Raw genomic sequence first — 16171 nt, forward strand, 5'->3', positions numbered from 1 at the left:
GGTGCCACACGAAAATAAGAATATTAAGACATAATTTTTACAAATTTAAGAAACATCAACACGGCTCCTTTTCCTGAGTTCTAAATATAATTAAGTAGTATTTGGCTGATACTCAGCTGCACAGTAAAATCACCTGGAACTTTAAAAATGCCCAGCATCTGGGCTGCACCTCATACCAAATCAATCAGCATCCCTGGGGACCAGGGTCAGCCATCAACAGTTTAAAAAAACAACAACTCCTCAGCTGCTCCCAATGAGCCATCCAAAGTGAGTACCATTGAGCTGCACTAGAGCAGGGTTTCTCAACGTGTGACCCGAGGACCAGCAGCCTCGGCATGAGCTGGAAGCCAGTTAAAAGTGCACATCCTCAGGCCCCACACCAGACCTGCTGGATCAGGAAATCTGGGGCTGGGTTCCGCCAAGAGATTCTTAAGCACGCAAGTTTGAGAACCACTGTTCTAGGTATCCAGTCCTCTCCCTTATCCTCTGTCCGAACGAATCAATTATGTCCTGTTCATTTTACTTTTTTTTTTTTAAAAAAAATCCTCCCCCAAAGATATGTTTTTATTGATTTTTAGAGAAAGAGGAAAGGGAAGGGAAAGGAAGAGAAAGAGGAAGAGAGGGAGGGAGGGACAGAGAGAGAGAGGAGAGAAACATCAATTGGTTGCCTCCCATACATTTCCTGAAAGGGAGGTTAGGCTGCAACCTAGGGATTTTCCCTGACTGGGAATCGAACCTGCAATTCTTTGGTGAATGGGCCGATGCTCCAACCAACTGAGCACCCAGCCAGGGCTCATTTTACCTTTCAGTTATAACCCTTCTATGTCCACTCATCTCCAACACCACCACCCATTCTTGCCCAGCTCACCAATTATCCTGTTAGATTAGCTTTTCTCCCCTTCAATTTGCTCTTCCCTCAGCAGCCATAATAAAAATCCAACCACATTCCTTCTCTGGTGCCTCTAGGATAGACTCTAAACCTCCAACATGGCACACAAGGTCCTGTATGGCTGGCCCGTACTAACCTCTCTTCCTCCTCTCTCATCACTCCTGGCCCAGCTTAGCAATACAGATCCATACCATTAACCCCCTTCCCTATGAACACAATGAGGTTTATGATTTAAACAAAAACCTAATTTAAGGACAAAGAACCAGAAAAGACAATGACTGTTTGCTGGATCGCTTACCCAATTTTTGCCTGGCCGAGTTGGAGCCGATCATCTTCATTCAGATTGAAGAACCCTTTCTTGAAGAAACCTTCTCTGGGTCCCGCGTCTTGGGGAAGGAGACCTGGTCCATGTTCCCACAGTGCTCTCTGCATACCTGCCCCTTAGCACGGCTACAGTAGATTGGAGCGATCTCTTTCTGAGTCAGTCTTCCTAGCTAGGCCATGAGCTCAAGGGATATATCACCTTTTATTTATCTTTATCTCCCCTCTCTCTGGCATAATGCATGCTATACGGTAGATGCTCCATATGCAGCACCACTTGAACTGAAAACCTGCAAAATGTGTCTACTCACTCGCAGAGCTTCAAGCAAGTGAATCATAGGCCAGCCCTTCTCAAACCTCGATGCACACACGAATCACCTGGAAATGTTAAAATATAGGTTCTGATCCAATTGACTTGGAGGAAAGCCCAGATATTCTGCATTTCTAACAGGCCCCCAGGTGATGCTGATGCTCTGGTTCATGGGCCATCAGTCAGCTACACTTCGAGTAGAGAGGCCCTCCAAAGCCACGAAACATGGGGCACTTGTAGATCAATTTTATTATACAAGAAAAAAACGTATTTGTACTTTGCAGAAGTGCCAAGCAACTGAGAGGATAAGAGATGATTTATGCCGCTTACTAGACTAGTCTCATAAAGTCCATCATCTTGGAGTCTAACATAGTCTCTTGTTAGAGATTTGCAAACAGTTGGCTGGTGAACCAGGTCTCCACACAGCTGCTGTCCTCATCGGCAACATCTGTGTAGAGGACAATGAGCTGTCATAAGACTTCTCAATACAGAGCCCAAAGTCAGTGTGGGGAGAAGAAGAGAGGGAGGCCAACAGGATAGCAGCCAGGCTCAGCAAGAGAGGCTTACTCATTCTTCCCTTCTTTCACAAAGATAAGTAGTTATTGAGCACGTTCCTGGCCTCCTATCGGTGAGAGGCACTAGGGTTGTCAAGGTGGACAATGAGAGGCTAAAGAAATTTAGTCAAAAGAACATTCCAGAGCAGGGTGGGCAAACTTTTTGACTCGAGGGCCACAATGGGTTCTTAAACTGGACCGGAGGGCCAGAACAAAAGCATGGATGGAGTGTTTGTGTGAACTAATATAAATTCAAAGTAAACATCATTACATAAGAGGGTACGGTCTTTTTTTTTTTTAGTTTTATTCATTTCAAACGGGCCAGATGCTGTTCCAGAGTTCTGGGTCAGAGATAAAAGGAGGTTCCAACTCAGGGAGTCCAGGAGGCGCTATGCAAATTTTCAACAATGAATATGCAAATGCTCAAACCCCTCTGCTTACACTGAGATTAAAGATTTAGGAACCAGATGTAAAATGACAGATGAAGTTTTCCAGAGATATCCCAGGATCCTTAGTCATCTGTAATTCTGCCCAGCTGTTCTGTAGTGCATTCACTGTCCAAGTCCCCTGAAACCACAGTCTACGGATCATTTCTGCACCAAACCTTGGGAAAAATGTGTGCTTCATGCCTGTGCCATGGCTCCCTTTTGAGGACATGCAGTTTTGCTTACAGATCATGCCACATTCAATAGACTGGCTATTGTGGAATGGTTCAAGATTATTTTTAAGTGCTGGTTTTTTTTTTAAAGCTTTAACAAATGGTGTTCAGCAACGCACCATGCTTGCCGTGGCCTCAGCTTCCGCTAATCCCTAGATTTCCATTCCAGTCACTCTGGCCGTATAAGCCCTGCTCACACCCTCCCAACATCCCCACTTCACCTCAGTGCACAAATATACACACAGGCCTTGCTAGGTTTTGTTTCCTTGTCATTTCCCATGCCAGTGCCTCTCCACCAAACCAAACCACATTTATCTTTCCAGGTGGGTTTGTTCGAGTCTTCACTAGAACACACAACACTTCAGTGAATGTGTTTGCCTTTGGTTCCTTGTGTACATCGGTGAGAGCTTCTCGGCATGTAGATCCCAGTGGGATTGGTGAGTTGTAGAGTATGTACATCATCAACCTAACTAGACATTGCTCACATGTTGTTCAAAGTGGAAGAGTTTACACCATCAGCAGGGTGTGAGTTCTTCTGGCTTCACATTCTTGATAACCCATGTTACTTTCAGGTTTAGAGATCTGATGTATTTCTCATGGGCGTGCGCGCGCACACCCACACCCCACAGAACTTTATTAAATGAGTAGCCTTTGCTTTAGAACTTACCAGAGAGCAATAAATGCTTACTTTAAAACTTTTGACAGCCAATAAATAATTAATTAGATTATTTTTCAATTATTCAAACAACAAGAGTAATGTTAAAGAAAATTACGTGGAAAAAGTACAAAATTGCTTAGAGTATTACCCCACTAACAGTCGCCTTTTAAATATGCAATATATATTCATTAGCTTGGTAATTACTTGTTGCCTTAACCAAATTAAGTGATTTTTTTAAAAAGGAATTCACTATTGGTTTATTTTACATTTATGTATTATTTTCCAAATGTGTCTAATCCTGTTCCAATGTGTCTGTCTGAGTAAGACTACAGTTAAATAAAAGCTTCCGGGTCAGTGTTGCTTTTGTTTTATTTTATTTTTTTTTTTTGCTTTTATTTTAGAACTTGTCTCTTGCTACATTGTAATTCCCAAGAACAGCTCTGGTCTGAGAGCGTACTCTTGCTTTTCCAATGTTCTGTTTTGTTGCTGCAAAAATCAAGTACACACAAAGCAGGCTAAACATAAAACAAATGATCAGAGCACAAAACAGCAGTTCCGCAAATTAGCTCATCGCTCTTTTTGCTTCCTCACAAATTCCATTATTTTGCAAATGCCCGGGTAAAGAGCAAGCCTTGACTATGGTGGCTGGATTTCACAGGGCAAGCAGTAAGAGATGCAACATTAGCGTCATGGCAGAATTGAAGACACGGGCATGAGTTTCCAGTTCTGTGCATAAATAGGAGACATTCCTAGGAAGTTCTAATTCTAACTGCTTTTTACTCGAGTCCAATTCGAGATATAGATGTGATGAAAATTATGACAAAAACCTTCTTCAGGCAGATATATCATCGGAATTGATGCCTGAACTCTACAGAGTTGGCAAAGAAAAGATTCCGTTGACTCTTCAAGGTCAATTGTCTCAGTTCACAGGAGAAATTAAATCATCCCCCGTTTCTCAGTTCCGCTCACTGATGTCTTCACTCAGATAAGTCTTTGCCGCAGATTTGAACAGAACAAATTCAGTATATTATTAGCCAGCTGTAAAAACTGAAAAATTCCTGCAACTTACCCCTCCACCTTTAAAAGAAAATTTATGTATACTTTCTGGCTAGAGCCACAGGGAGTTACACATGCCAATGAAGCTAACTTCTTTTCTGCTGTGATCATCGTGTGTCCTCACCATCTGCAAAACATAAAAATATGATTGCTCTTAGATTTGTTTAAAATGTTATCTCTAGAGACTATTGCTTTATACACCACATATAAAATAAAGACACGTGGTTTTTGCCATTTTCAGTAGTAAAAATAAAAGCTCAATTCAGGGCTTTTATTGTAATAAAGGATGCAAATGAGCATTATATAAATACAACTATTATAGGTATACTTCTGGGAAAACACTGGTATATTCATGATCTGAAATTCCATGCTTAGCACATTCAGTGGCTGGTGTCATTGAATCAAAGCTAGAAGGAATGTGTAGCAGACAATGTCAGGGCTCTGCCTAGAATCCCTCTGATCTTTTTGTAACATTAATTTCTTGACAACATTCCTTCCCGTCTTATTCCTCTTCCCTCCTTGACCATCCCCTCCACCCTCACCCCCATGTGAGCTTTTGCTTCAGGCATCAACACCTATTACTCTTGGCAGGGCTGCCCTGCAGCCACTGGAGCAGCTTTAACCACCTGCTGCATGAGTACCTGGGAGTGTTCATCTCTCCCTTGGGCAGCCCTTGACCAATCAAAGACCTATAAGTGAAAAAAACCCAACTTCCTTGCCTTGGGGCAGAATGATTCTTCAGTGAGACTCAATGACCAAGTGCTGAGAGGAGCTACCGAGGGCTGTCCTCTATGGCACTTTGCCCCAGATAATACCCTGTTTGGCTGCCGTTCCTCCCCTGTCCTGCTTCCTCCATTCCTTTCCTGGTTTCCCGTGAGAGTCTCCTCAGTAAGTCACAGGCACATGAATCCTCACCTCAGGGTCAGCGCCAGGGAACCTGGCCCATGACAGCATCTTAGAGATGCTCCCATCTGCAGTCTTAAACACTCTTCCTTATGTACCCACCTCAAAGGAAAAAAGTCATGAACTCTTGACTTCCATATTTTAAAGTTAACATCTAAATATCTTTTCATGATGAGTTAAAGTACTTGAAAGGGATGCACTTTGAGTACCTTCCTCAGTTCTCTCGCCCTTTCAGTCACCAGTCACTGACCTCCGTCAATCCAGTCCCTGGTTGTCCATCATAATTCTCCTTTAGAATATATGTCTGTTGGCAACACATTCTCTTAATTTTCTTTTATCTGAGAATGTCTTCACTTGCCTTCATTCCAAAGGACTATTTTCACTGGATATAAAAGTCTGTGTTCATAGGTCGTTTCTTTCAACACTAAAGAAAAAATATGTTGTTTCACTGTCTTCTAGTCTTGATGATTTTAAATGATAAATATACAGTCATTTGAATAGTTGTTCCCTTCTTTTGATATATGTAGTTTTTCTCTAGACACTTCAGTAGTTTTCTTTACCTTTTGCTTTCAGCAATCTATAATGTGTCTGAGAGGAATTTTCAAATCTGTAAAGTTATATATTTTACCACTTCAGTAAGTGTTTGGCCATTATTTCCTCAAATATATATTTTTTTCCTGAACAAATCTAACTTTCTATTTTCCTACTGGAATGTCAATGAAACACGTTAGACCTTTTGATGGTGTTCCACAAGTTTCTGAGGCTCTGTTCACTTTTTAAAAAAAATCTCTTCTCTTTGGATTATGTAAGTAGTCTATCTTTAAGTTCATGACTCTTTCTCTGTCGTTTTTACTCTGCTATTGAACCCATCAGTAAACTTTTAAATTGCAGATATTGTATATATATTCTTTTAATTCTAAAATTTCCTTTTGGTTCTTCATTGTTATCTCTATTTCTCTGCTGATGATGCCTATCTTTCTCTTCAATTCAAGTTGTTTGTTTTCTCTCACGGAGGATAGTTCAATAGCTGCATGAATGTCTTTTTGATAATTGCAACATCTGAGTCAGCTTTGAGTTGGCATCTGTTGATTGTCTTTTCTGTTGAAAATAGTTCACATTTCCTGGTTCACTGTATGTCGCATAATTTTGGATTCTATTCTGAACATTTTGAATATTGTGTTGTATAGACTCCAAGTCCTATTATAATTCTCTGTAGAATTAAAAACAATTTTTTTTTGTGGCAGGCAATCAACCAGGTAGGTTCAGAATGCAGGTGCTGTGTCACTTCTGTGGGCAGTGGTTTCAATCTCAGTTTACTATCCAAAGCCTTCGCTATCCTCTTTTGGGTCTTCCCCAACCCTGGGGAGAGTCTGGGACTTGTGCAGTTTCCATAATTAGAATTAGAAGATCCCCTTCTCAAGTTCTCTTCTCTCTGAGGTTACCCCCACCTGCTGACCAATAGGACCTCCCTTCCTGGTTCCTCTGTCAGAAAGACAGGGTTTCTCTTTCATTTTAGCTGTCTGGCCTTTCACTCAGCTCCCAACTGTGCCCACCTTCAAAGCAAAACCATGAGAGGAAAGAGGGAAAATAAGGGAATTTCTTCCACCATCTTTGACAAACAGGGGCCCCTATTCCTAGTTCTTCTGCCAAGAGAAATGGGGTCACTACTGAGTTTTGCTGGGGCCCATCCTTAGCACAAAGCCCCAGAAGAAAAGAGAAAAGAAAGCAGGAAACTCATGCCCCTTCACAATGTATCTGTTTTTGTTCACTTTGCAGAGTTCTCAGGCAGTTGCTTTTGTGTTTTGTTCAGAGTTTTCAGGAATAGTTAATCCGTGGGGGAAATAGGCAGCATGGGCTTGCTCTATTTTAAGACTAAAGTGGGTTTAGTCCATCTAGACTGGAACCAGGCATTTCATCACATTTACATTTGATTTTCCTTTCCTTACATCTTCTCTCCCATTTCTGTCTATATTTTTCATATTTCTTCTCTCCTCATCTCTATTTTTCATCATTTTACTGATTTTTTCTATATCTACAGTTATACCCACATCTAATATACTATATATGTATAAAGTATATATATATAATATATAGTGTTTTATATACATATTGCATACATACACAGTATTTTATTACATAACTAAACAAAAATTTATTTATCATATCTGCTGTTGGGTGTTTTTGTTGCCACTTTGGGGCTACTACACATAGTACTGTTATGAACATTCTAGTACATACATTTTGGTGGTATATATTTTTAGGTTGGGTATACACATTGGAGTATAATTGCCGGGTCATAGGATATGCATATTTTCAGCTTTAGTAGATACACAGGAATCATTATTTTAAGAAAACTTCCCACCTAATTTTGGCACACAGCAAAGCTTGAGAGTAGCTGCCCTGGAGCCTACAACAGCTGCCTATTCTCCATCCCCTATTTCTCTTTAGCTGTGGGTCCATTGCCGTCTCCCCACTCAGCCTAAGAAGCTGCCCTCAGCCACCACAGAGGCCTCAGAAGCACAGCAGCCTGTTCTCTGCAGATGCCACTCAGCTAGGAGCCTGCATCTCAGACCAGGGAAGCTCTGGTTGCTAAGGTAGAAGGCAGACCCTGAGGCTAGTTGCACAGTTCCTCTTGAAGCATCCATCTTACATAAAAACTGCTGTTTGAAAATTTAACCCTGCTATTTGGCTTCTGTACATGCTTGCTTAAATAATAAGGAAAATAAGACTACTCCCATTTCAGAGAGGCCATTAAACCTTCCCCAGATGAAGTTATCAATGCTGGCACCAGGCCAAGCCTTTCGTTGAGGTCTCAAAGCCCCAGCACATAGGGGCTCTTTAAGAACTTGCAAAGGGGACCGGAAAACCCCGTATTTGGGAGACAAAGAGGGTAAAATGGTATAAATACAGGAAACTTATTGTGTGACTTGCCCAGAATTTGAGAGACATTTTCCTCTGGGCCCGCACGTAATAATAATAATAATAATAATAATAATAATAATAATAATAATAATGTTAAATGTAACTCCATCTTTCTAAGCGTTGCTTGGTTCTCCTCCGGTTTTCTGTAACACTCTCCACCTCCATCATGCACAAGGGTACATGATTCTCCTGCTTACTCAGGACCTGCGGACCTTGATCTTGCTCCTTTCCACCCCCTGACGGCCGCCCCAAGCATTTATACCTATTTTAGTTCTGGTTTTGTCAACACCTCCGATTCCCTTTTTGCCTTCCTGGAGCTTTATCTCCCTGGCCCCTTACTTTGGGGACCCCTTGTAGCCCTAGAGGATAAGCCCCTCCATCCTGTCATCTCCCCTGTCAATGAGTTCTCATTGCTCATCTTTCACCAGGAAAAAACCCAAACAAAGAAGATGCTCCAGGGTCTTCAAGTCTATTGTATTCAAGGTTACCTTTTTTATCTTGTTGTTTATCATTTGCCTGTGTTGTAATTTCTTCTGAATGTGCCTCTTCCTTGTCTTTCATCATCAGTTCCCCAGCTGAAAAGAGTGCATATAACTTCTGGATCAGATCAGTAGTGATCCCAGAACCATTCCCATCACTGCTCCCTGATACAAAGACATGCTGCTCCTGGGAACCAAATTCATCATCCGGCTCACTGTTCTCTGCCTTTATTTCATACACCTCAGGAATAAAGCTGAAGTGACAGAGAAAAGAGAGGAAAAATACGTTAGCCAAGTCCCTTGCAGGATTAAATGTCAATACAGCCAGATAAATACAACAGGAATCAATGTTATGCATGCGATTGGAATGGTCCAAATGCAGTTGGTGGAAGGAATTTGACTGAAGGGTGATTTTTTAATATTCTGAAGGGAAATTAGACATTTGCATCAGTGTTGGAGGGCTCCAGACCAATATTATTTTCATCCCTGAATTTTTATTGAGTACTTAAGGATTGTACTTTACAAAATCAAACTTAAAAGACTCTTTCTGCCAATCTTCATATGGGCTCGGTTTACTAAATGGCAAATGTTTTTCTTTTTCATGTTTTTCTGCTGCTCTAAGATGGTTACATCTAACCTTTGATATTATAAGTTTTCTGCAGTACCCAATAGTGGGGGGGGGGGGGGGGGTTGTAGAGTTACTAATAAGGTATTGTAAGGTCCTTTTTTCTGTAAAAACAAAAGAAACATGGTTCTTGCTAATGTGGGTCCCATTTGATCTTTTAGTAATACCTTATCTGTGCTGTCATCACAGACTGGGGCTATTTCTCTCTCTCTCTCTCTCTCTCTCTCTCTCTCACACACACACACACACACACACACACACACACACACAAGCATATACATATCTCACAAACAAACTTCTTGTACCCAAAACACTAAAACTCCATTCATTTCAAATTATTCTCTTAAGGACTGTTTCTAGCTGCCGTATTACCCAAACTGTGAATCTGCCAACTCACTGTAGAATGTTTTCAATGCCCGAGTTCTCTGGGTTGGGAGAGGTGATGTTAACACACTTGGGGCTCAGATCTGCAGGAGGATAGCTGTTGATGGCACCTGGAGAGAGAGTGGGCTTGTTAATCTACATTTTACCCTTCTGCATTGAGCAGCACCCAAAGCCAGTTCAACTTCTCCTGTGGTTGGACGTGTTTTCAAGAGCAAATTAATTTGATAAAGGCCTCAGCGAAGTGGGCGCTCTCTGACATTGCAATATGCCGCTGGCAAAGTCAATAAGATACAGCCATGATTGAGTCAAAAATTCTCATGCTCTGTATGTCACAGGCTCGTGATATACTTCAAGGACAACTCTTAATCTCTTCTATCATCTGTTTCTCTCCCTAGAAAAGGAGGATCTTTCTAGAAGACACCATTAAGGACTGAAATTGCCTGGCCTATTTATCTTGGAGTTGGAAGAAGGCACCATCTTTTGCAAGTGATAAGTCTGCTACTAAATATAAATCTTGAGTTCCAAGATTTGTGGGGCTTTGTGAGTGCCAGAAAATCTGCAACCCTGAGATTCCCTGGTCGCCTTGCAGAAGCTGCGGACAGCCATTCGATGTGGCCTCTGACCCATTCCTAATCCCCAGCACAGGCCAGGACTTGCTTGCTGCTATAAGCTCTTAGGTGTGCTGCTATCCCCATGTCTAAAATGACAACACGTGAGGCTGGGGCAGCCACTCTCAAAGCCTCATTGTGAAGAGACACCCTTAACTCTCCTGCCTGGCTAGCCCGAGCCAGCTCTCTGGGGCAGAGGCCCTGGAAGAGTTCTCTGCCCAGGGCTCATACAAATTCAAGTCAGAACCAAAGGTAATTTATCATGAGGAGATAAATAGAAGCCTTTGGGCAGGAGAAGGTGGTGGTGGTGGGATATTATTTATTATAGCAGTGTCTCTTGTTAAGGGTTTAGGAATTGAAGTATAGTTTCATGGACACTCCTGGAGTCAGACTGCATGGAGTTCAGTCTAGAATTTGCCAACTACTAACTGTGAGCTTTTGAGAAATTTATTTAGTGTCTCTGAACCTTAATTTTCTCAGTTGTAAAATGGGGATACTGATGCTTTTCTTTGAGGACTGTGCTAAGGATACAATTCATTAAAAGAACTTAGTACATAGTAAACATTCACAGGTCAGGGTTCAAAGACACTTTTTACCCACATGGGGGGTTTTCTGACAAACCCCCATATGACAGTATAACAGTAAAGTTCAATATCAGTAAGTCCTGAGATTTTTCTTCGTGGTTTTCTCACTGCCTCCTACGCATGTCTTAGACTCTACCACTCGTCACTGAAGTGAGGATCGGGTTACTAAGTCACCTGGTGGATTGTACACAGAGGTATCAGATGTATTACAAAAGCAATAAAAGGAAGCAGCCCAAGTGCCTGTCCGTAGATGAGTGGATAAAAAAGCTGTGGCACATTTACACGGTGGGATACTACTCAGCCTTAAAAAAGAATGAAATCTTACCTTTTGCAACAGCATGGATAGACCTGGAGAGTATTATGCTAAGTGAAATACGCCAGTCAGAGAAAGACAAATACTATTTGATTTTACTTATGTGTGGAAACTAATGGGAAAAAAAATAAACTAACAAACAGAATAGAAACAGACTCATAGATACAGAGAACAGATTAATAGCTGTCAGAGGGCCGGGGGTTCCGGGGCTGGGTGAAAAGTGAAGGAGATTAAACAAACAAACAAAGAAGACAATCTCATAGACAGACAACAATATGGTAATTACCAGAGGAAAAGGAGGGTTGGGAGAGACTTAGGAAAGAGGGTAAAATGGTAAAGGAAAAAGACTCGACTTAGGTAGTGACCACACAATACAATATACAGATGATGCATCATAGAATTACACACCTAAAACCTATATAATTTTATTAACCAATGTCAACCCAATGAATTCAATTAAAAGTAAATAAAATGTAAGAAAAAGAAGCAATAGAAGAGAAGGTTCGATAACTTACGTCTGATGGAATAGACAAATGGCTTGACAAACTTGATGATATAGTCCAAATCTGGTTTGTGGGTTCGGCCAAGCTGGACTAAGTGATGATCCAGTGGGTAGCTGGCTAACTCTTCTAATTCCTTGTCATTGTATATTGGACCAAATGAAAACACAAATATGGTGTAGCCCTGACACTTGGCTCTCAGAGATACATTTCTTAAGACTTCCTTATCTAAGGGGTTGGTTTCTCCAGCAGATATAACAAAGATAACTTTGTTTTTCCTCGGGTAGGGGGTTCCCTCAAAGACATTGTCAATTGTCCACTGTAGGGCATGACCAATAAAAACATTTCCATTGAGCTGTTGAAGAGAGTCTTGGAGATGCCGTTTCATTTGGTATATACTACTGTAAGTAACTAGATCAAATTCCAGGTAGACAGGGCATTCTTCAGTGTTGGGCATATAGCCTGGCGGAGAGTAGCTCAGGACTGCCACTCTGTCCCCTAAGGTGGAAGTCAGTGGGTCTGGAGCAATGTGAAAGTAATCAAGCACTGAGGTTATGAAGGCTTTCACTTCCTCAAACTCATCATTTCCGACTCTATGGGAAGCATCGATGAGGAAAGCAACATCCATGTAATATTCTTCAAGAGAGGCATCTCCAGGTTTGCCATTAAAACTGGGTTCTCCTTTTCTGCCATGGTTCTCATGTCCTGCAACAGAATAACTGAGGTCACTCTTCTTAGTCTAAGGATAAATTCAGAACTCCTAGCCAAGGAAGATCAATGCACGGGCTGGGGTGTTGCCATGCTTCACTCCCACACCCATGGCAGACACCAGTAATCAAGTACAGTACTTGTTACAAGGTTCATGTTCCAATTATGTCTTCACACTGCATGCAGAGCCATTACCATTCAAAAGGTATTGTCACATGAAAAAAAATGTATTTGCTACCCTATCCCAGATCTTTATCAAAGGATTAATTGATCCTCCAGCTATTTTCATATGTAAGATAAGAAATATGCAGGTGTATTTAGTGCCTTCCTGTATAAGACCTTACAGGGGATCGAACCCACAACCTGGGTATGTGCCCTGACCAGGGAATCGAACCTGCCACCTTTTGGTGAACTGATTGATGCTCCAACCAACTGAGCCATACCAGCCAGGGCAATGTTCTTTTCATTAAAAAAAAAAAATCTTTGTTCTCCTTGAGTTTTATTTTGGAGAATTTCCATTGCTACATCTTCAAGTTCACTAATTTTTTCTTTTATCAAATCTAATTTGCCATTAATCCCAGGAGCATATTGTTTCCTCTTTGACATTGCAGTTTTCATCTCTAAAAATTCTACTCTTTTTTATCTTCCATGTCTCTACTTAACTTTTTAACATCGGGATGTAGTTGTAGTAACTGTTTTAATATCTTTGTCTGCTAATTCTAACGTTTGTGTCCATTCTGGTTTGGTTTTGAATTATTATGCTCTTGAACATGGGTCATGTCTTCCTGCTTCTTTTTAGGCCAAACATTGTGAAATTATAGCTTTTGGATGTGGAATACTTTTATATTCCTATAAATATTCATGTGCTTTGTTTTGAGAGGGAGTCAAGTAACTTGGAAACAATTTGGTCCTTTGGGTCTTTCTGTTATGATTTGTTAAGCGAGTCTGGGGTGGTGCTTAACTGAAAGATTAATTATTCTCCGTATTGAAGCAAGACCTTCCTAAGTTTTCTCTGAATCTATGAATCATAAGTTTTCCAGTTTCACTGGTGGGGAAAGGCATGATTTCTGGTCCCGTGTAAGCAACTGGCACTAATCCCCCAGCCTCAGGTCAACTCCTCACATATATGTGCTATCAGTACTCTGCTGAATAATTGAGGGGGACCCTCTGCAGAGCTCTGGAGTTCTCTCTCTCTTGCAGTTCTCACCTCTCTGATATTTTGTCCTGTGGATTCTTACCACCTTGGTCTCCCTGGACTTTCAGTTCTGTCTCCTTAACTCAAGGTCTACACCGGGCACCACCTGAATTCTGCCTTCCCGCACCAGGGCCTGGGAACTCTCTCATGGCTATAACCTAGAGCAGTGGTCGGCAAATGCATTAGTCAACAGAGCCAAATATCAACAGTACTTCTTCAAAATAGACTCGCCCAGGCCAAAAACCAACTTCTGTCCATGGGCCACGAAGTTTCAATCGCACTGTACGTGCACACCTGCATGTGGTATTTTGTGGAAGAGCCACACTCAAGGAGCCAAAGAGCCACATGTGGCTCGCGAGCCGCAGTTTGCTGACCAGGATCCTAGAGCAACAGAGGGCTCACCTCATTTGTTTCCCATCTCTCAGGGATCCCTGTCTTTCATTTCCTGATGTCCAGTATCTTGAAAACTGCTCTTTCATGTGTGTGTTTTTTCTTTTGGTAATTTCTTTCAGTTGGGAGGTAAATCTAGTTCCTGTTACCCTATCTTGGGCATTTCTAATAGGTGATAACTGACCATCTCGTTTGAGATGTTTCTATGTTCTCTTCCTTCTCACAAAGGGCTAAGAACTGGTCATTTATGTACCAGATTTTTCTTTTATCAACACATGTGTAGTAATTGAACAGGATTTTGCATTTCACAAGTATGATTGAAATTTATGGGTCTCTCAGTCCCCATCAGGAACCTAGTTTCGAACTCTTTGAATTTTTGATCAAGATGTAGGTTCCTTATGGTTAAATTACTAAACATAAAACTGGGAGTGCAGAAAAAGCATATATTTTATGTTCTTATTTGCTGTGAATTTTAGATAATATACTTTAGCCCTAAAATGTTATCACGAAAAACGTTTCTAGAGTTCTTGGCTACAGTGTATTGGGAACTATGAAGATTAGTTAAACGGACCTTTCTGTCATTTTGTAGTATATGATTCTGGCGTTGACTGTTCACTAACTGCTCTGCAAACGGATCTCTGTTTTCCAACTACAGCGTTTCAGCTTTTTTAAAAAGGCCGATCAACACACTTCGTAAAAACACAAGAAAAAGCATTTCATAAATGTTCTGGTAGAATTGGAAGGGCTGACTTACCAGGTTAGTGAAAAACTTTTTCACACATGCCCATACCAGAAATATTACTATGTGCCCCCTCCACTGCCCCAACACTCTCTTTATATGTGAGGAAAATCTCAATCCTTTTCCAAAGTACCCAGCAGAACTATTCTCTAACGAGGTGTATTTCACCTATAAAATTATTTATAGGATTAGCATGAGAATCGAAGAAGCTAAATGTAGATGATTATTTCTTGAAAACTCTAAAATTTAGTCAAATGTAAGGTGTGATTATTTTACTTTGAGTCTAAATTCATCTCATTTAGGGAGACTGGACCTTCAAAAATACGTTCCTTCAAGGAAACCTGGCAGAAGTAAGAATAAAATATACCCATAGCTCATAACAATTCTGTGTATTTGCTGGAAATGTCACCAAGCCAAATTCCCGTCTTCAGGCCTGAATAATTTCCTCAGAATGGCAGAGGAGAAAGGGCTGGCTCACTTTATTATTGACAAGGCTTGGAAGGAATGAGGAATACAGCTGAATTTCCAGGGAAGTGGCCCCAGAGATTAGTCTAAGTGTGGCCAAGATTTAAGCCACAATGCCAGGTGCACTGCAGAAACTTTAGGGAGAAGTGGGGGTGGAAAGGGAATTTAGGGAGAAGGGAGACTCTATAGGACATAAGCCATTTGGATTGGGATTAAGTGTACTGTTAATTTGCTATGCTGCCTTTCCTGGCATTGGTGGGAAATCTCGAGATATGCATGAGGTATCCAGCTGTTTGCCTTGGAATTTGTCCCCGGGTCAAAAGTAGCCATGTGGTCTCCATAGGTAAGTATATATACAACTGAGGCTGTGTTGTATGTTTCTGTCCATATGAACTGTAGTAGATATTTTTCAAGGTAACCTTCTTTATAAGACTTCTCATGAGGTTGACAATGCTTTCTTTTTTATTTTTACACTTTCTGAGTATTTAATTGAGCATTCGGTTCAATTCAGATCTTATGCTCTACTCTGTACATGTCTCCTCTCATTTAATCTTCCATGCAGCACTATCAAGAAGGGATTATCATTCTTCCCATTTCACAGATGAACAAGCTGAGGCTTGGAGAGGGTAAGTGACTTGGCCAAGAAATTGCAGCCTGTAAGTGGCAGGGGCAGAAACTGAACCCCACTCTGTGTAACCCCTTCAGAAGAACTGGAGAAATGGTCATCAGATATGAGGAGAACAGACACATTAAGGGAAACATTAACCATCTGATCAAAGGCCCTGGTTTGAAGAACGAGTATCTCAGTCAGCTGCCGTTACTTCTGATTAAAACCACTAGAGAAAGTTTTCTTCCAGAAGTAGGCAATTTTTATGAATTAAATAAAATTTGTAATTATTTTTCTTCTCTA

The 16171-nt window shown here is 41.1% G+C and overlaps 1 protein-coding gene across 2 annotated transcripts in view; it reads right to left on the bottom strand.

The window, feature by feature from the left end:
- Positions 1 to 3757: 3757 nt before the first annotated feature.
- COL6A5 (collagen type VI alpha 5 chain) overlaps positions 3758 to 16171 on the bottom strand; it is a 102779-nt gene continuing 90365 nt past the window's right edge. For both annotated transcript variants that reach the window (XM_036332646.1, XM_036332647.1), the window contains 4 exons: positions 11780 to 12469; positions 9773 to 9869; positions 8760 to 9004; positions 3758 to 4573 (listed from right to left, as the gene is read on the bottom strand). In XM_036332646.1, coding sequence (XP_036188539.1) covers positions 4554 to 4573; positions 8760 to 9004; positions 9773 to 9869; positions 11780 to 12469 — 1052 coding nt within the window. In that variant the 3' untranslated portion in view covers positions 3758 to 4553. The remainder of the gene's footprint in view (positions 4574 to 8759; positions 9005 to 9772; positions 9870 to 11779; positions 12470 to 16171) is intronic.

The sequence above is a fragment of the Myotis myotis genome, unplaced genomic scaffold, assembly GCF_014108235.1.
Source record: "Myotis myotis isolate mMyoMyo1 unplaced genomic scaffold, mMyoMyo1.p scaffold_m19_p_13, whole genome shotgun sequence".
NCBI lineage: Eukaryota > Metazoa > Chordata > Mammalia > Chiroptera > Vespertilionidae > Myotis > Myotis myotis.